The sequence below is a fragment of the Triticum aestivum genome, chromosome 7D (genome assembly GCF_018294505.1).
Source record: "Triticum aestivum cultivar Chinese Spring chromosome 7D, IWGSC CS RefSeq v2.1, whole genome shotgun sequence".
Classification (NCBI taxonomy): Eukaryota; Viridiplantae; Streptophyta; class Magnoliopsida; order Poales; family Poaceae; genus Triticum; species Triticum aestivum.
Window position 1 is genome coordinate 181907437 of NC_057814.1, and position 20285 is coordinate 181927721.

General features: G+C 49.8%; 1 protein-coding gene across 1 annotated transcript; it reads left to right on the forward strand.

Annotated features, from left to right (window-relative positions):
- Positions 1–12016: 12016 nt before the first annotated feature.
- Positions 12017–16585, forward strand: LOC123171025 (uncharacterized). The gene is made up of 3 exons (XM_044588700.1): positions 12017–13203; positions 14675–14764; positions 14862–16585. The coding sequence occupies exons 1-3, from the start codon at positions 12017–12019 to the stop codon at positions 15802–15804; spliced, it is 2220 nt and encodes a 739-aa protein (XP_044444635.1). The 3' UTR covers positions 15805–16585.
- The last annotated feature ends 3700 nt before the right edge of the window (positions 16586–20285 follow it).

The window sequence follows — 20285 nt, forward strand, 5'->3', positions numbered from 1 at the left end:
CCCGTGTGTGTGGTTTGTGAGGCACGTGCCACGTCAAGGACGTGCGTTGCTTATTCAAATAGCACACCACCCCTGCATGCATATGCATGGGCCACGCGCATGTAGGGGTGCCCTCCCCCCTCTCGGGCGGTCTCCATATCGAGCACCCATCCGGTGGCCCCGGCGGTCTAGGGCGTTATTCGGCACCGAGAGGGTGTAGTCCACGGTGAATAACTGCTTCTCCGTGTTAGTGCATGTCATCGCGAGTTGACAGACCAAGTCTAGGCTCGTTCTGTCACGGGATCACCCATCGAAGATTCTGTCTCGGGGACGGACGCAGCCGGTCCTCGACGTTCCCGCCCGTGTGTGTGGTTTGTGAGGCACGTGTCACGTCAAGGACGTGCGTTGCTTATTCAAATAGCACACCACCCCTGCATGCATATGCATGGGCCACACGCATGTAGGGGTGCCCCCCCCTCGGGCGGTCTCTATATCGAGCACCCATTCGGTGGCCCCGGCGGTCTAGGGCATTATTCGGCACCGAGAGGGTGTATCCAAGTGGAAGCTTCTACCTCACGACAAGGAGAGCGAAGAATTGATACGGAAGCATCCACGAGTGGGACACATCAAGATGAAGAAACGAGGAAGTACACCAAGATGAACCTCATCAACCTCCTTCTCCACCACGACAAGAGAACGACGACGTCAACAATGAAGAAGTCCACGGTCAACAACTGCTTCTTCTCATGTTTTTTTACTTTACACACTTTAAAGTTGAGTTTTGAACAAATCTAACCCAAAAAGCATATATATATCTATGAGTGCATCAAAAGTATTTTAACGAAAAAATTCATCAAAAGTCATGGCATTTTCAAATTTTGGTCGTAAAAACATATGAAATATCAGATACAAAAAAGATACTGCCAAACAAAAACACAAAGAGAAGGAAAACAAAAAATTAGAGCAGTTGTTACCGAGGGTCGCTTATCGGCTCTCGGTAATGACCGCTTTTTCCGAGAGCCGCTCTCGGTAAAGCATGTAACCTAGATCTTAACCGTTCCCCTTTCTTTCTATCTTCATTCTTCTCTTCCCCGCGCCACCACCGCCGCCGCCGCCGAAATCGCCACCGCCGCCCTCAACCACCACCAACTGCTGCCGCCACCCCTCCTCCACCGCCCCCAACTGCAGCCACCGCCGCCCCTCCTCCACCACCACCAACAGCAGCCACCGCCGCCCCTCCTCCACCGCACCCAACTGCAGCCACCGCCCCCTCTCTGTTCCCCGCGCCACCACCGCCGCCGCCGCCAAAATCGCCGCCGCCACCCCTCCTCCACCGCCCCCAACTGCAGCCACCGCCACCCCTCCTCCACCACCACCAAGCTTCATGGCCGGCGGCCGGCGCGGCGGTTCTTCGATGCGGCGAGAGGACGGCCGTCACAGCGGAGCTCCTCGGGTAGCGCGGCAGCTGGAGATGCCCTCAGGTTAGTAAAAAACCGGCCCCTCCTCCCTCTCCCGTCTCTGTATATTGAATCATATATGAATTATGCTTGTTGGCATATATTACATCCAGTGAAAATGAAGCTTGAATGAACCATGGAGTATGCTTCAATACTTTTTATTTACCATTTTGGTTGTGCTTGTACTCTTCTTTCACATAACTTACGATTTTTTTAGTTTGGACATATAGGCCGGCTCCACTTTTATATTGAAATATTGAAATGAAACCAAGCATCGAACTAGTCATCGTCCCTAACATAGATATGTACACTAATCAACAAAGTGAATACCTGTTGGCTTGGTTTTCTTTAATGAAAATTGGAAGGGGAAAACCCTTCTTTGATCAAAAAAAAGTTTGATGCCTATTGAAGTAGTGTGGTTAATATTCACCATATTTATTTTGTTTTTCAGATTCTGATGGGGGCACTAGTAAGTACCGGAGAGTCCCGATTGGTAGGACCGAGTCGTCCGCCTCCCACCAGTCCACTCCCGACGACGAGTCATCATCGGATGGCGATGTCGGAGTGGACTTAGATGGACCAGATCCGCTCGCTACCGAGTCGGGCGACATGGAGGCCTCGGACGGCTCGGGGTCTACCTCGAGCAACATTTCCAAGAGGAAGAAATCCGGGCGTGGTCCGGGGAAGGTCCCGGAACCAACTGCTGCCAGCAACCGTCCTGTCATTTGCCCGACAGGAGAGGGGTAAGCAAGCATTTCATTTCCATCATATTTTGGATGCCACAGCTTTGACACTCACATATGCTTGTCTTTTATATCATGCAGTCAGTGGGAATTTATCCCGACACAACCTAAGGGGGCACGCCCGCCGAACCACGTCATCGGCTCCCTCTTGAGGAAGCACTTCCCTGGATTGTCCAAGCCGGGTGATGATGATCCGCCGTCGCCAGGTTTAACCTGGGAGCATTATCTACACAACAAGGATGAGCACGATGTCACCATGGCCACTCGGGTCATCAATGCTTTTTTTGTAAGTATCTTCGCTCCGACCACTGCATTTTTCCATATCCAAATCCTTGCTTGCGTGGATGGTGAGAAGATGCCATATGCTTTCTTGTAGCAAACATTTTCTTGCGTGGATGGTGAGAAGCAGAAGGCGATCAAAGGCATCGTGAAATCTGCCCGAAAGATACTCTCTGACACCAAGCACACGCTGCGGTACAAAGCCGTGATGCAGTGTCGGCCGGTCGATGAGAAGGGAGAGAAGATGACAAGGAAGACTGCTTGCCAGACCAACTTGTCGCGAGAAGAATACCTGTCAGTGGTAAGTGACTACATCGGTTGCTAGTACTTTGATTCATCCCTCTTGTTCCTCAATTATTCGATTTTGTCTGACTAGGTGAAGGAACCCTGGATGAAGGAGGATTGTTGGGAGGCCCTGGTTGACATGTGGTGTGACCCAGCATGGCAGGCGCAGCATGTGGAGAAGGGAAACGAACGAGCCAAAATGCCAGGCCCGGCTCATGTCCAGGGGAGCCGGAACCTAACCGCTCTCAAGCAACACATGGTATGTGGATTAAGATGTTAACTTTTTCGCACGGTGCATCTTGGTTCATTCAACTTGATGGTTAATTTTGCAGGAGGCGAAGGCTGGTCACCCGGTCCACATCCTGGAAGCCTGGAGAGAAGGCCACAAGGGGAAGGATGGCGCCGAGTTCTGCAGCGAGTCGGCGGAGGAGAAGTGGGGGACCTTCAAAGAGGTCTTCCAGGAGGTGCACGGGCAGGAAGCCGAACCTACGTCCAAGCCCCTTGATCCCGAGCTTCTCATCATTGCTGGCGAGGGGAAGGGCCATGGCCGCCACCTCCTTTGCAACGGGGCGATCGCCACCTCCTCGCATCGCAAGCTGCACGAGATACGCGCGTCGAGCACCAGCTCAACTCCGTCCATACGGAGTCGCCCAACCGCCGCATCACGTGAGATAGCGCGTCTCAAGGTTAGCATCCTAACCTTTCATTTATGTCCATGCCTCGAAATAGCACCGTTCCAACCTATATGAGCCTAATGCCATGTTACAGGATTTAATGGCGCAGCGGACTGTTGAAGAGGAGCAAAGGCGGCAGGCTGAGCAGGAGTCCAGAGAAAAGGAACGGGAAGACACGAACAAGAGGTTGAAGCTGCTTGAGGATCAACTACAGGTAGAACATTATCTAAACTAGAGTAGAAGATTCATTACATATGGACGAACCACCCTCACGTGACTCTCATCTTATAGGTTCTTATGCAATCTCGAAGCAGTGCAAGTGATGCCCCTCCTCCTCCTCCGGAATGTTAACCCGATGGCCTCTCCTCCTCAAGATGATCTATATATGAACAAGTGTACTTCTATTGTGACGTGCACGTGTTTTGCAAGTAGTGACAATATGTATGAATTTGCGACTTGTGTGTGACGTCTACTAGGATAATACATTCGACTTGTGTGTGACAATCACATGTGGACTATCCCTAATTATGCCTATATATGTGTGGACTAGATCAAATTATGCCTATATATGATCAAATTATGCCTATATATGTGTGGACTAGATCAAATTATGCCTATATATGATCAAATTGCACTGCAGTTGTTTTTATCTGCAGGGATCAGAAAAGAAATAGCTTGACAGCAGAATGGATGGGAAAGATTTCCGAGAGCAACACTCGGAACACGATATACTACCGAGAGCACCTCTCGGAAACATGGTCGTCTAGGACACTACTGTTGTGCCACAACTTTTCCGAGAGCTGCTCTCGGAAAAGAAGGCCATTGCCGAGCATAGCTCTCGGCAAAGCTATGTAAAGTGTCAGCCCCCCATGTGGGCCACGCTGGTCAGAAGGATTGCCGAGAGCAGCTCTCGGCAAAGATATCGTCATTTTTTTTCAAAAATATTTAGCAAGTTATTTAAAACTTTTACTGATAAATGTGACCAGTGGGACCACATGTCAGTTAGAAAGAACACACACACAAAAAAAAAGGATGTTGCATATGCTTTGCCGAGGGTGACGCTCGGCAAAGTACGCAGTAACTGACGGAGCCGTCTAATGCGGACGAGCATGCCACGTGGCTCCTATTTGCCGTGAGCTGCTCTCGGCGTCTGCAACTTTGCCGTGCGGTGCCTCTTTGCCGTGAGGCAGTGACGGCAAAGATGTCAGTTTGCCGTGACGGTGGGTTTGCCGAGTGTGACACTCGGCAAACCTTGCTTTGCCGAGTGTCCGTGTTTTAGCACTCGGTGAAGAGCATTACACCCGGCGTACATGAAAATTCCAGTAGTGCGGGAGGTAAATTCTGTTATCCCCATGAGAAACATGTATCCCTGGCAAAAACTACTGACTTCGAAAAAATTGCATTTAAACTCTGAAAGTATAATTTATTTATATGTTATCTCTGTTATATCAAGATACTTGAGCCGTTGCGAGGCACGGGATCTCAATACATAGGACTAGTGCAGATGACGTTCCATTATGTTACTTGCAAGTTTCTGAACAATGTGCGGTCAATGCATGTCTATATCGAGGTAAAAAATTATTGAACTCAAGTTCATCCGGTCTCCAAAATTTTGCTTAGAGTTCTGGTGAGAAGCTTAGATATGAGAGAGGTGAGTTTATTACAGAGAAAGGTTCATACGCCTCACAGCACACACAACCAACGGCTTGCGCCTATAACAAGGTCAGAACACACGCTTACAAGTGGGAGTCAACACCACAACTCCAGCTCAAGGAACCCAACCGATCGTGCTCCCATTCCTTCCATTAACAAACAACAATTCACCTGCCTGGATGTTCGGAGCTGATTATTCTCTATCCGCCTCCGTTTTCTCTGAAGATGAGAAGGGCGTGACACGCCCTATCGCCTTCGCCTCGACATTCAGATAGTGTGCCCACTGGATCAGACCGTGGCGAGTTGCCGAATTGCTCCCTTGCGACAAGACGTCAATCCATGATCGCCATTGGAACGGGCGCAACCATAGAAAATGAAGTGAGGGGAGGAAGACGAGAAGCAATGGGGCAAAGGATAGAAGAAAGCTTGGGTCAATTATTGCACAGGCATAATAGCGGTGTGCCACAAGAAAGGCGTGCTACTAGTATTCACATTATTAGCAGCGTCGAGATACATCGCACGCACATGCACACAAATATTAGGTAGACAAGAGAGGAGGAGAGGAGCTGACTGGCATATGCGGATCCCACTGCATCGAACAACTGGGTAGACAGGAAGGGCCGAGGAGTGCATTTACCAAATGGGCCAAAAATCTGATGCCCCTGGCGCAGCAAAGGCACACGCACAAGGGATGCAAAAGACGCTACACAAAGAGGTCCACAGGTCATCGATTGCTGAAGTCGGCGCACAGGTGAGAGACTGGTTAACGAGGATCGGTGGCTGAGAAACCACCATGCAGTAAAATTGTATGGTGTCGGGCAGATCAAACGGCGCATGTGCCCCTCAGGGTTGTTAGATGTGTATAGTTTCATGTGTACATCCTTATTGTATAACCTCATTGTATAAGGAGCTTTTTTACACTTTACCACGCCTGTATATGTACTGGCCTTTGGTCCTTAGCAAAACTAGTTGCTCATTATCTAACATGGTATCAGATGCTAGGCTAGCCCTTTCCTCTCGCACGATGCAACTCCCTGTGTCCAGTACCTAGTCTGCCTGTCTCCGGTCGCCGCTGGCCGTTTTTACCTTCGTCAACGGCCGTCTTCGTCCTGGCCCCGACCGGATCCGCAGCCATGCTGCATGTCTCCGCTCCCGTCGCCCTTCTCCGCCTCTCCGACTGTTGCGCCAGGCCCCTGCTGCCCGCCCGGCCGTCGCCGTCCCAGGCCCGTCCGGCCGCCGCCGCTGCCACTAGCCGGTCTGGCCGTCGCCTCTGCCCCTGGCCCGTTCTGCTGCTGCCGCTCCAGGTCCATCTGGCCGCCGCAGCTGCCACAGGCCCGTCCGCCCGCTACAGCCGCCCCAGGCTTAGCCAGCCGCCGCCGTGACTTGTCCGGGGGAGCTCCTGATCCCCAGCCGGCTCCTTCCTGCTGAGGGGCTTCCTCCCTGAGCGCTTCTCTGTCCGCCCTCGAGCGATTTCCTGCTCGCTCGTTGTGCGAGCGCCTGCTCGATCCCGATCCAGTTTGGGTCTGCCTGCGTTGACTCAAAAAAAAAAGAGAAGAGCAACAGCAGCAGAGAGACTTCGTCATGTCTTCTTCAGGATATGTGGTCGTTCCTCGGTGCACGGTGATCTTCGATGGCACCAACTATGCTGAGTTTGTGGGATTCATGTGTATCCATATGCGCAGTCTTCTTCTGTTGGGTGTTCTCTCTGGCGAGGTCCCCTGTCCGCCATGCCCTGTTGCGCCCGTGGCCCCAATACCCCCGGTGCCACCGGTCCTTGCTGCTGATACTTCTTGGGCTGACCGAGATGCAGCCAAGGCTCTCGATGATGCTGCAGTTGATGCTTATGACCAGCAGGTATCAGCTTATTCAGATGCTCTCTCTGCGTACCATGATGATCTGTCTGCTTACACTCAGTTGTGCAATGATGATGCTCATGCTGCTGCTGTTCTCACTGCGAGTGTCCTCCCTCAGTTTGCTTCGGAGTTCATGGGTCTTGGCACAGTTGCTGCCATGTGGTCTTATCTCTGTCAGCGCTATCAGCCCCCTGGTGATGCTCTTTACCTATCAGTGGTGCGTCAAGAGCACGCACTCCAGCAAGGTGATTCCTCTGTTGATTAGTTCTATTCACAGTGCTCTGCCATCTGGCACCAGCTTGACTCTCTTCGGACAGTTGTTTGTGGGACTTGCCGTTGCTGTCAGACTACGCGGTCTGATTTGGAGTTTCAGAGGGTCCATGAGTTCTTATCTCGCCTCCGCTCTGAGTTTGAGCCTCGACGTGCTCACTTGCTTGCTCGTGGTCGTGTTCCCATCTTAGAGGTGCTTGCTGAGCTTCGTGCTGAGGAGACCCGCCTTCGCTCTGCTGGTTTGCTTGCGGCTCCGTCAGTTTTGGCTGCCCGAGCTCATGTGCCTTCTGCTCGTCTCACCGCTCCACCGCTCCTGCCTACTCCTTCACGGGGTGGGTCGCCCTCCTTATGCTGAGAAGGGCATGTCGTGTCGTGACACCTTCTGTGGTTACTGCTCCCGGACTGGTCACCTTGAGTCTGACTGTCGCCAGAAGAAGCGGGATCAGAGGCGCTCCTCTTCGAGTGGGACTCCTGCGACTTCCTCGACTCCGTCACTCACTGACCAGGACATTGTTCGCCTCAAGCGTCTACTTGCTTCCTCCGGATCCTCGTCGAATGGTTCCGCTGCTGCTGTGACTGCATCCACTTCTACACCACCGTCGACATCTACACAGTCAGGTACATCTACGTGGGTTCTAGATTCTGGAGCCTCCTTTCATATGTCTTCTGATTCTTCCGCGCTATCTTCTCTCCGGCCTCTTGATTCACCTGTTAATGTTCTTATGGCACACCTCTTCCTGTTGCTAGTCGTGGAATTCTTACCACTCCTTCTTTTTCTGTTCCTAGTGTTTCTCATGTTCCTCGCCTTACCATGAATCTTTTTTCCGCTGCCCAACTTACTGATTCTGGTTGTCGTGTCATTCTTGATACCGACTCTTGCTCCATTCAGGATCGTCGCACCAAGGCTTTGGTTGGTGCTGGCCCCCGGTGCCGTGAGTCAGAGGGCCTTTGGGAGGTTGACTGGCTTTGTGTTCCTTCCGCTGCCACCACTCCTGCCAGCACTCATGCTCTTGCTGCCTCTTCGTCTGCGTCCTTCCAGCAGTGGCATCATCGCCTTGGTCACATCTGTGGCTCTCTCTTGTCTTCTTTAGTTCGTCAGGGCCTCTTAGGGTCTGTATCTGGAGATGTTTCCTTACATTGTAATGGTTGCAGACTTGGAAAACACACCCAGTTACCTTAACCTACTAGTGAGTCTGTATCTCAGCGTCCTTTTGACTTAGTTCATTCTGATGTCTGGGGTCCTGCTCCCTTTGATTCGAAAGGTGGTCATCGCTACTATGTTTTGTTTATTGATGATTTCTCTCGCTACACTTGGCTCTCCTTCATGAAATCTCGTAGCGAGGTTCTCTCTATATACAAACGATTTGCTGCCATGGTTCACACCCAGTTTTCCACGCCCATTCGCACTTTTCGTGTTGACTCCGCTGGAGAGTATATCTCTCAGCTATTGCGTGGTTTTCTCGCGGAACAGGGTACTCTTGCCCAGTTCTCATGTCCTGGTGCTCATGCTCAAAATGGCGTTGCCGAACGTAAGCATCGTCATCTTCTTGAGACGGCCCGTGCGCTGATGATTGCTGCTTCTCTTCCACCCCACTTTTGGGCTGAAGCTATTTCTGCATCCACCTATCTCATCAACATTCAGCCATCCACTGCTCTGCAGGGTGGTATTCCTATGGAGTGTCTCACTGGTCGATCTCCTGACTACTCAGCTCTTCGTATTTTTGGATGTGTGTGCTATGTCCTTCTTGCCCCGCGAGAACGCACCAAACTGACTGCTCAGTCGGTTGAGTGTGTTTTCCTTGGCTATAGTGATGAGCACAAGGGCTATCGCTGTTGGGACCCTGTTGGTCGCCGCTTGCGCATCTCGCGTGATGTGACCTTTGACGAGTCTCGCTCTTACTACCCACGTCCTTCTTCCTCGAGCTTCTCTGTGGACGATATTTATTTTCTTCTCCTTCCCGATACACCCTGCTATGTACCTCATGTTTCACCTCCTCCTCCTGCACCTCTCCTTCCTTCTCCTTCACCACCGACCCCATCTTCCCCATCCTCCTCCTCCACCTCTCCACCATCATCTCCAGTCAGTCGCCCTCTTTCACCGTTTCCTCTCCACTATACTCGTCGCCCTCGTTTTGAGGATGCTTCCCTTGACACGCCTTCCACCTCTGGTGCACTTCCCTTCATGCCTCCCCCGGTTCATAACCTCCGTGCTCGGCCTTGCCCCCCGCCTGATCGCTACACTCCTGATCGGTACGGTCTCTCTGTTATTGCTGAGCCCACCTCCTATCGGACTGCCATGACTCAGCCTGAATGGCAGCTTGCAATGGCCGAAGAGCTTGCTGCCCTTGAGCGCTCTGGCACATGGGATCTGGTTTCCCTCCCTTTCGGTGTTCGTCCCATCACCTGCAAGTGGGTCTACAAGATTAAGACTCGCTCTAATGGTTCTCTTGAGCGCTACAAAGCGCGTCTTGTGGCCCGTGGTTTTCAGCAGGAGCAGGGACGCGGTTATGATGAGACATTCGCTCATGTAGCCCACATGACCACTGTTCGCACTCTTCTTGCTGTGGCTTCTGTTCATCATTCGTCTATCTCTCAACTTGATGTTCAGAACGCTTTTCTCAATGGCGAGTTGCGTGAGGAGGTTTATATGCAGCCACCACCGGGGTACTATGCTCCTGATGGTATGGTCTGTAGACTTCGTCGCTCCCTCTATGGTCTTAAACAGGCCCCTCGCGCCTGGTTTGAGCGCTTCGCCTCTGTGGTGACTGCCGCTGGTTTCTTGCCCAGTGATCATGATCCCGCGTTGTTTGTTCACACGTCTCCTCGTGGCCGGACTCTTCTCCTTCTCTATGTTGATGACATGATCATCACTGGTGACGAATCTGACTGCATTGCCTTTGTTAAGGCTCGCCTTCGGGACCAATTCCTCATGACTGATCTTGGTCCACTTCGCTATATTCTTGGGATTGAGATCTCCTCAACCTCTGATGGCTTCTACATCTCCCAAGAAAAATATATTCAGGATCTTCTTGCTCGCGCTGCTCTCGGTGATGAGCGCACAGTTGTGACTCCTATGGAGCTCAACGTTCAGCTTCGTTCCTCTGATGGTGACCCTCTTCCTAATCCCACTCGCTATTGTCACCTTGTTGGCAGTCTTGTCTATCTTGCTGTTACGCGTCCTGACATCTCCTATCATGTCCACATCCTGAGTCAGTTTGTTTCAGCCCCCACCTCTGTCCACTATAGTCATCTCCTCCGTGTTCTACGATATCTTCGTGGCACGATCTCTCGGCGTCTTTTCTTTCCCCGCTGCAGCTCTCTTGAGCTCCAGGCCTACTCTGATGCTACCTGGGCTAGTGATCCCTCTGATCGACGATCGTTGTCTGCTTATTGTGTCTTTCTTGGTGGCTCTCTTATTGCCTGGAAGACCAAAAAAACAGACTGCAGTTTCTCGCTCGAGTACAGAGGCTGAGTTGCGAGCCATGGCTATGTTGACGGCTGAGGTGATCTGGTTACGGTGGTTACTTGAGGATTTTGGTGTGTCTGCTACTACCTCGACTCCCTTACTGTCAGACAGTACTGGTGCTATCAGTATTGCGCGTGACCCGGTGAAGCATGAGCTCACCAAGCACATCGGTGTGGATGCCCACTTTGTGCGTGTTGCTGTGCAGGATCAGACTCTCGCTCTTCACTATGTGCCCTCTGAGTTACAGTTGACGGACTTCTTCACGAAGGCACAGACTCGAGCGCAGCATGGCTTTTTCCTCTCCAAACTCAGTGTTGTTGATCCACCATGAGTTTGAGGGGGGGGGGGGTGTTAGATGTGTATAATTCCATGTGTACATCCCCATTGTATAAGGGGCTTTTCTGCATTTTACCACATCTGTATATGTACTGGCCTTTGACCTTCAGTAAAGCTAGTTGCTCATTATCTAACAAGGATCACGAAGGAGGCATGTACTCCAACATCCTTTATAAGAGTATTGGAGTCAATGGCAGCTCTTCCATAGCTTGCTATCCCCTACCTTTTCATCCAAGAAGCAAAGCACCTATAACATCTCTAATTTTTGAAATTTCCAAACACCCATATTATTTTGAACGCATACTAGACCTCCGCTAGCTAAGTGAAGTTTCCTATGGGCCCTCAAACTCGTTCCAAAGGCAGTTTGCCATTGTGAGAATTAATGAGGTCCAAAGTGCATTTATGAAAATGAAAAAAGGACATCAAATACACAGGAATGTTAGCTAGACATGATTTCATAAGCACCAACCTCCCACCACATCCTTGTGATGCTAGTTGAGATATTCAAGTTTGCTGCGCCTTTGAATGAGTTTTATGTGACGTGAACAAGAGTTGGCGATTTGGTAACGATCAGTGTGCTGTGATATATGATGTGAATTTTGTTTGCAAGGTTGCAGACGCCGGGACAATAAAATTCGTTTTATTTGACGTAGAACGTGATATTTCGGCAGACTCGTTACTCGGTCGTGTTGTTATAATTAGTTGGATGGTCGTCTCACAGCTATACAACATGTCTAATGTCCACATCTGGCTTTCCCGGCGGCACAGCCACATGCATGTCCGTCCAGTTTCGTATAGAAACTATACACGGATAGTCGTCAGTTGGCATCGTTGTTAATATTGACCTTACATTTCTTGTCAAGTTAATAAGAAACTTACAATGTACAAATTCAAAAACAAAGAAACTTAAGTTACCATTAGGATACTCCTGATGACGCAAGATCATATTTTAATTGACGGTTTGCCGTGTTCCCATGTGCGAACGAACTAATGTGCTGCTATATAGAGAGCGTTCCAGGCCATGTCTTCCGCCTTGAGGTGCCACCATTTCCTAACCACGGCGCAAAATGGGACTGGCGACATCGAGGAAACGCCCGGCAACGGCAACGGCAACGATCACAGCGAAGCCGCGAGTCACCCTGAGCCTGCTGACAAAGGGTCGGCCGCGACGAGTGGCGGAGTCATGTTGGAGCTGCGCATGTACCTCCTGCTGATGGCCATCCTGGCGGCTACAGTGACGTACGTCGCTGGGCTAAACCCGCCGGGCGGAGTCTGGCAGCTGAGCACCAAGGACGGCTACCGCGCCGGCAACCAGATCCTCGTGGTGACGGACCACACCCGGTACAACGCCTTCTTCTACAGCAACGCCACCGCGTTCATGGCGTCGGTCGTGGTCATCCTCCTCCTCCTCCTCGTAGAGCGGAGCGTGGACGGGAGCACCAAGTGGCTCGTCACGCTAAGGGTGGTCATGGTGCTGGACTTGCTCGCGCTCATGGTGGCCTACGCCGCCGGGGCAAGCCGGGGAACGGTCACAACCGTCTTCGCCTCCGTTCTGGTATCCGCCGTCTTCATCTATAACATGTTTCATATAATCATGTATCTCCAACCCTGCGAGGACAAGAAAAAGAAACCTCCTTCCGAACCTCTACCTGAACCTGGGGTCGGGGAGGACAAGCACAAGCCTCTTCCTCATGAAGATCAAGGTCCCAATGTTGCTAATGATTTGGAAGGCCTACTCAAAATCGAGCGGCGGCGCAAGGTTCTTATGCTGTTCGCGATCTTCTCGGCCACCGTCACCTACACGGCAGGGCTGAACCCACCGGGTGGCTTCTTTCTGGTGACCCAGAACGGCCACCGCGCCGGTGACCCGGTACTCCAGGATGGCCACTCCCGACGCTTCATGGCCTTCTTCATCTTCAACACCGCCGCTTTCATTGCGTCCCTGGTTGCAGTCATGCGCCTGACGACCATCAGGAGCGAGCTCGAGATGGACACCGTGGACCAGTGGCAGCATGTCCCGTACGGGTTCGTCCTCGTCGCGCTGTTCAGCCTTTGCGGGGCCTACGCCGTCGGGAGCTGCAGGAGTACTACCTCCACCATCTACCTCGGCGTGCTGGTTCTCCTTCTTGTCGTATACATCACCATCCTGTTCCTCATCCACAAATACTGGTGGGATAAGCTGTCCAACCTTGCTGGTCAAATAGGAAGGTATGATCCACATCCAACACTAGTATTTTCTTTCACAAGCACCCAAAGTTTGCGTATCATTTCATTGACAAGTAAGTAAATAGAAGAGAAATATCAGTAACATACATGAGAAAAGGTAGGGGCACCACACTAAGTGTGGGAAAAGCAGAAAGGGATACAACATGGCACAAAACTATCCTAGCTCAAACTAGAGCCGGGAAGACGGAGGGACGAAATACAGGGCATCTAGACCGCGTCATGTCAACTAGTAATTGGTACTTTATTTTCTAACACTAGCTAGTACTCGTATTAGATAGCTATTAGTACAGTAGCAACTAGCAATTAGTACTTTCTTTTCTTGCTAGTATTAGATAGCTATTAGTACAGTTAGCAACTAGCAATTAGTATTTTCTTTTCTAACAATCACATGGCACCCACCGCACCACAACTCGCAGTGTTATATACACTGTTGGGGATCGTTGCAGAAATTAAAAAAAAAATCTACGCATCACCAAGATCAATCTATGGAGTTTACTAGCAACGAGAGGGGAGTGCATCTTCATACCTTTGAAGATCGCGATGCGGAAGCGTTGCAAGAACGCGGTCGGTGGAGTCGTACACGAAGCGATTCAGATCGCGGCCGAATCCGATCTAAGCACCGAACAACGGTGCCTCCGCGTTCAACACACATGCAGCCCGGTGACGTCTCCCGCGCCTTGATCCAGCAAGGAGAGAGGGAGAGGTTGGGGAAGACTCAGTCCAGCAGCAGCACGACGGCGTGGTGGTGGTGGAGGAGCGTAATATTAGTCGTTTCTGCCTCCTTTCTTTCTTCCTTTCTAGGAAAGATCACAAGTGAACATATTTGGCTATATATTGGTTGTGCTACTACTAGCTAGTATGAGTAACTACCATGTACATAGTTTTGCACAATATACATGTCGAGTTTTAAAGATGCCATGGAGCTAAGAGAATAGACGCTTTGGTGCACACATGATAGTGGGTTTTCACATTTAATGAGGTTCGATGAAGTTCCCTGAATTTTATTGATTTCACTAGTCGACACTAAAATATTTACCTTTTGGTCAAAATATTCAGCAATTTCGGTAGTACAAAGGAATCAAAATATATCTTTAAAACATATTTTCAGATGTTCCAAATATTTGATTGAATTCAAGTGAATATTTCGGCCCTTTGGCGAAATGTAAACCAAAATCACTAAAATTCCGATTTTGGTTGTCGCTGAAATATTTCTGAAATTGAAAGTGAAAACCACAAAATTATCGCTCACGACATGATAAATAGTTATGGTGTGTATTAGCAACCACGGACAATAGTTTACACATGCTTGTGATTTGTTTTCAAAAGGTATAAATACCCTCGATGCCTTTTAGGATTTTAACCCCTACAAATACACAGAGTGTTTTCCGCAAAAATTAAATATAAAATACAGAGTGTTAGATCCACTAATAAACATTACTAACCTGCATTGCAGCCGGCTATGTTCATGCTGGACCTGGATCCATCAACCCATCGGTTCATGCTGGAGCCGGATCCACAAACCCATCATCAAAGGAACCCCAGGGTATCTGCTCCTGCTCATGTGTAAATATTATGAGATCGTGGTTCTTATTTGTAAACTCTAAACTTTGATGTCCCTAACACGCTGAGCAAATTACTAGGGGTGAGAATGGATCCAAGAAAAAGATGGCGCCGGCGTCATCGCCAGAGCCGCCAGAGAGCGAAGGCATCATTCAGCTAAGGAGGGCTCACTATCTGGTGCTGCTACTTGCCACTGTTGCAGCGACCATCACCTACCAGGCAGGGATGAACCCGCCGGGCGGCTTCTGGCCTGACGACCGTGACGGGCACAAGGGCGGCGACCCGGTGCTGGTGACCACGCACCCCAGGCGTTACAGGGTGTTCTTCTACTGCAACTCCGCCGCTCTGGTCGCCTCGGTGGTTGTCATCATTATGGTCCAGAGCAAGCATCTGACATCGAGCGCCGTCCACAAGAGCCACGGGCTGGAGGCCGCCATGATACTGGACCTGCTTAGCCTCATGGCTGCGTACGCGGTCGGTTGTGCCCGGGACGTGAGCACCTCCCTCCACGTCGTCGCTCTGGCCGGCGCCGTCCTGGTCTACGTGGTCATACACATCGCCTTGTTCACGCTAGACCACAAGGGCGACAGCAGAGGCGACGACAAGGAGGAAGAGAAAATGCTGAAGAGGCGCAAAGTACTGCTGCTGCTCGCCATCTTGGCCGCCACCATCACGTACCAAGCTGGGTTGACTCCGCCGGGAGGCTTCTGGGTCGACGAGGACGTGCCCGGTGGGCACACCGCAGGCTACCCAGTTCTCTCGACCGGCTACCCTCGCCGCTACGCCACCTTCTTCTACTGCAACGCGGCGAGCTTCATGTCATCCATAGCCGTCATCATCCTCCTCGTCAACCCGAACCTGTACCGGCTGGGCATAAGGTGCTACGCCCTCTACGTGTGCGCGGTGGCGGGCCTGTTCGGCCTCATGGCCGCCTACGCAGCCGGAAGCTCTCGCCATCTCCGGACATCCATCTTCATGATCTCACTGGTGGCTGTGGTAGTCACCTTCATAATCTTCTCCTAGCATTCCATTTCAAATTCAATAAGGGTCTCGGGCTCGGCAGCGCTCACGAAACCAAGGAGACCCCGAAAGGGAAAGAGGGGAACAAGAAAAGATACACCAAGCGCAAGTACTTGATGCTGGTGGGCATCCTGGTTGCGAGCGTCACCTACCAAGCCGGCCTTACCCCGCCGGGCGGCGTCTGGCCGGACGGCAGCGACAGGCACGCCGCCGGCAACCCGGTGCTGCACGACAGCAACAAGCAGCGGTACCGTTTGTTTTTCTACAGCAACTCCGTTTCTTTCTTGGCGTCCATCGTCGTCATCCTCCTCCTGCTGTTGGACGAGACGTTGTTCGACCCAAAGCAGGAGTTGGTATCGGACGATCAGCATCTGCTATGGGTGGCCCAGTCCTCGATTCTGCTGGCCCTGCTTGGCCTCCTGTGGGCGTACGCCTCCGGCTGCAGCCGGGAGTGGAAGACGTCGGGATATGTCGTCGCGCTCGCCGTCGCTGTGCTGCTCTACATGGCCATCCATGTGGCGCTATCATGCCACGACAAGAAAGGCAAAAAAACACCTCAAGAGGACGGCAAATCACCTGGCAAGCAATGCAGTTCCGAAGACGGTGAAGGAAAGCTAGAGCGGGTTCAATCTGAGATTAACACTGTATAGGGAACGAATGATCTAGAAAACAATGTATAGGGAACTCCGGAATTTGTTTACTTCTGTTGACATGGCTATCGATCCTTAATTTGTACACATGTACACGGCTAGTTTGTTAATTGTCATTTCGCACATTAGGCAAACCTCTTCCGACTCTTCAATTTACAAACAGAAACACTTTGTAAATTCGTTTATAATCCATGCATGCATGTCCTGCAAGAGGAAATTAGGAAAGGAAATTCTGGGGGGAGGGGGTTGAAAGGGGAATTTGTCAGATCACGAATTAAAAAAAAATTGCAGGTTCCTGAATTTTTAAAAATATGCTGAAATTACACATGATCACTAATTTAACAACCACATTTCAAATTGTTCGTGAATTCAAAAAATTACACAAATTCATAAAATCTTGGTGAATTTTAAAAAGATTCATGGATTTAAAAAATGTTTACTTCTTTTCAGAATTCATACATTGTGAAAGTGCATTTGTGTTTAAATGGTGTTTTGGTGTAATGACAATGTGGTTGGTGGGACTAATGACGATTACTAAGTTTATCTCAGTTCATTGGTCCATCAAAAGTTATTTTAAGAAGATGGTTGAGGCCCCATTTCTAAAAGGAAAAAAGGTGTGATTTTCCGACGACTCGAAGTTCTGTTTTGGTTTCCTTGAGTCATAGGACACCCACACTATTAAGAGGGATCGACATGCTTAGATGCAAAGCATGGGAACATGGGAAAATATACACCAGCCTTCCCATTTTTATCCACCAAAATATTGCGCAAGTCCATCTCGAATGTGTCCTAAGACAATATGCCCTATGCACACAAGCCTCCAGCCCCGTGTACATGGGGTTGGGTCTGAAACTCCCTGGACATCCCGTGCATGGACATGTACTATGCACACGGGGTCCAGTTGTTTCATCTCTGTACACCCAGTGCATACGAGGGCTTTAGCTCGTGCGCACGGGGTCTCCTGGCTGGCAACGATTACAATTAGGGTGAGCTATCTAAAGCCCCTTCTCCTACCATCCACCTTAACCCTAATGTTTAGAGAAGCTACACCATTTCCAGACCTTCCAAGGCTTCAATATTATCAATCCCTCCACCAAATTGTTGATACTTTGAGAATTGAGAGTGAGTAAGACCCGGTCTACACTTTCACCAAACCAATTCGTGTTCCCTGCTTGATTTCCTCATCAACACTTGTTACTTTTGGAGATTGAGCTCCTACACGGTAGGAGTCAAGTCCCAGAAGCTTCCTTGCTTGTGGTGTGATTTGGAGAGTTTGTAAAGGTGTGATGGTTGTCTACAAGACCCCCCCCCCCCAAGTGTTTTGAGGCTCATCCCCTGGGGTTGAATCAAAGGGAGAATATGGTGAGCCACTTGGTGGCGCTCTAGAGCATTGGTTTCAGCATCCACTACAAAAAAAACACTTTTGTCATGATAATGATACATGTTTGTCATAGTAGGTCACGTTTTTCTATCATATATGTACATTCGTGATGATTTTATGACAGAATCAAGATAGTAATACTGTTGGGGGCGTAGTAATTTCAAAAAAAATCCTACGCACACACAGGATCATGGTGATGCATAGCAACGAGAGGGGAGAGTGTGTCCACGTACCCTCGTAGACCGAAAGCGGAAGCGTTATGACAACGCGGTTGATGTAGTCGTACGTCTTCATGATCCGACCGATCCAAGTACCGAACGTACGGCACCTCCGAGTTCAGCACACGTTCAGCTCGATGATGTCCCGCGAACTCCGATCCAGCAGAGCTTCACGGGAGAGTTTCGTCAGCACGACGGCGTGGTGACGGTGATGATGATGCTACCGACGCAGCGCTTCGCCTAAGCACCGCTACGATATGATCGAGGTGGAATATGGTGGAGGGAGGCACCGCACATGGCTAAGAGATCAAAAGATCAATTGTTGTGTCTATGGGGTGCCCCCTGGCCACGTATATAAAGGAGTGGAGGAGGGGGGAGAGGGCCGGCCCCTATGGCGTGCCCTGGAAGAGTCCTACTCCCACCGGGAGTAGGATTCCCCCCCCCCCCTTCCAAGTAGTAGGAGTAGGAGTCAAGGAAAGGGAAGAGAGAAGAGAAGGAAGGAGGAGGCGTAGCCCCTCCCCCTAGTCCAATTCGGACTAGGCCTTGGGGGGGCAGCCTCTCCTCTCTCTTTCCCCTAAAGCCCAATAAGGCCCATATACTCCCCGGCGAATTCCCGTAACCCTCCGGTACTCCGAAAAATACCCGAATCACTCGCAACCTTTCCGATGTCCGAATATAGTCGTCCAATATATCGATCTTTACGTCTCGACCATTTCGAGACTCCTCATCATGTCCCCGATCTCATCCGGGACTCCGAACTACCTCCGGTACATCAAAACACATAAACTCATAATACAAATCGTCACCGAACGTTAAGCGTGCGGACCCTACGGGTTCGAGAACTATGTAGACATGACCGAGACACGTCTCCGGTCAATAACCAATAGCGAAACCTGGATGCTCATATTGGCTCCTACATATTCTACGAAGATCTTTATCGGTCAAACCGCATAACAACATACGTTGTTCCCTTTGTCATCGGTATGTTACTTGCCCGAGATTCGATCGTCGGTATCTCAATACCTAGTTCAATCTCGTTACCGGCAAGTCTCTTTACTCGTTCCGTAATACATCATCCCGCAACTAACTCATTAGTTACAATGCTTGCAAGGCTTATAGTGATGTGTATTACCGAGTGGGCCCAAGATACCTCTCCGACAATCGGAGTGACAAATCCTAATCTCGAAATACGCCAACTCAACAAGTACCTTCGGAGACACCTGTAGAGCACCTTTATAATCACCCAGTTACGTTGTGACGTTTGGTAGCACACAAAGTGTTCCTCCGGTAAATGGGAGTTGCATAATCTCATAGTCATAGGAACATGTATAAGTCATGAAGAAAGCAATAGCAACATACTAAACGATCAAGTGCTAAGCTAACGGAATGGGTCAAGTCAATCACGTCATTCTCCTAATGATGTGATCCCGTTAATCAAATGACAACTCATGTCTATGGCTAGGAAACATAACCATCTTTCATCAACGAGCTAGTCAAGTAGAGGCATACTAGTGACACTCTGTTTGTCTATGTATTCACACATGTATCATGTTTCCGGTTAATACAATTCTAGCATGAATAATAAACATTTATCATGATATAAGGAATTAAATAATAACTTTATTATTGCCTCTAGGGCATATTTCCTTCAGTCTCCCACTTGCACTAGAGTCAATAATCTAGTTCACATCGCCATGTGATTTAACATCAATAGTTCACATCTTTATGTGGTTAACACCCATAGTTCACATCGATATGTGACCAACACCCAAAGGGTTTACTGGAGTCAGTAATCTAGTTCACATCTCTATGTGATTAACACCCAAAGAGTACTAAGGTGTGATCATGTTTTGCTTGTGAGATAATTTTAGTCAACGGGTCTGTCACATTCAGATCCGTAAGTATTTTGCAAATTCTATGTCTACAATGCTCTGCACGGAGCTACTCTAGCTAATAGCTCCCACTTTCAATATGTATCCAGATTGAGACTTAGAGTCATCTGGATCAGTGTCAAAAACTTGCATCGACGTAACCCTTTACGACGAACCTTTTGTCACCTCCATAATCGAGAAACATATCCTTATTCCACTAAGGATAATTTTGACCGCTGTCCAATGATCTACTCCAAGATCACTATTGTACTCCCTTGCCAAACTCAGTGGTAGGGTATACAATAGATCTGGTACACAGCATGTCATACTTTATCGAACCTATGGCTGAGGCATAGGGAATGAC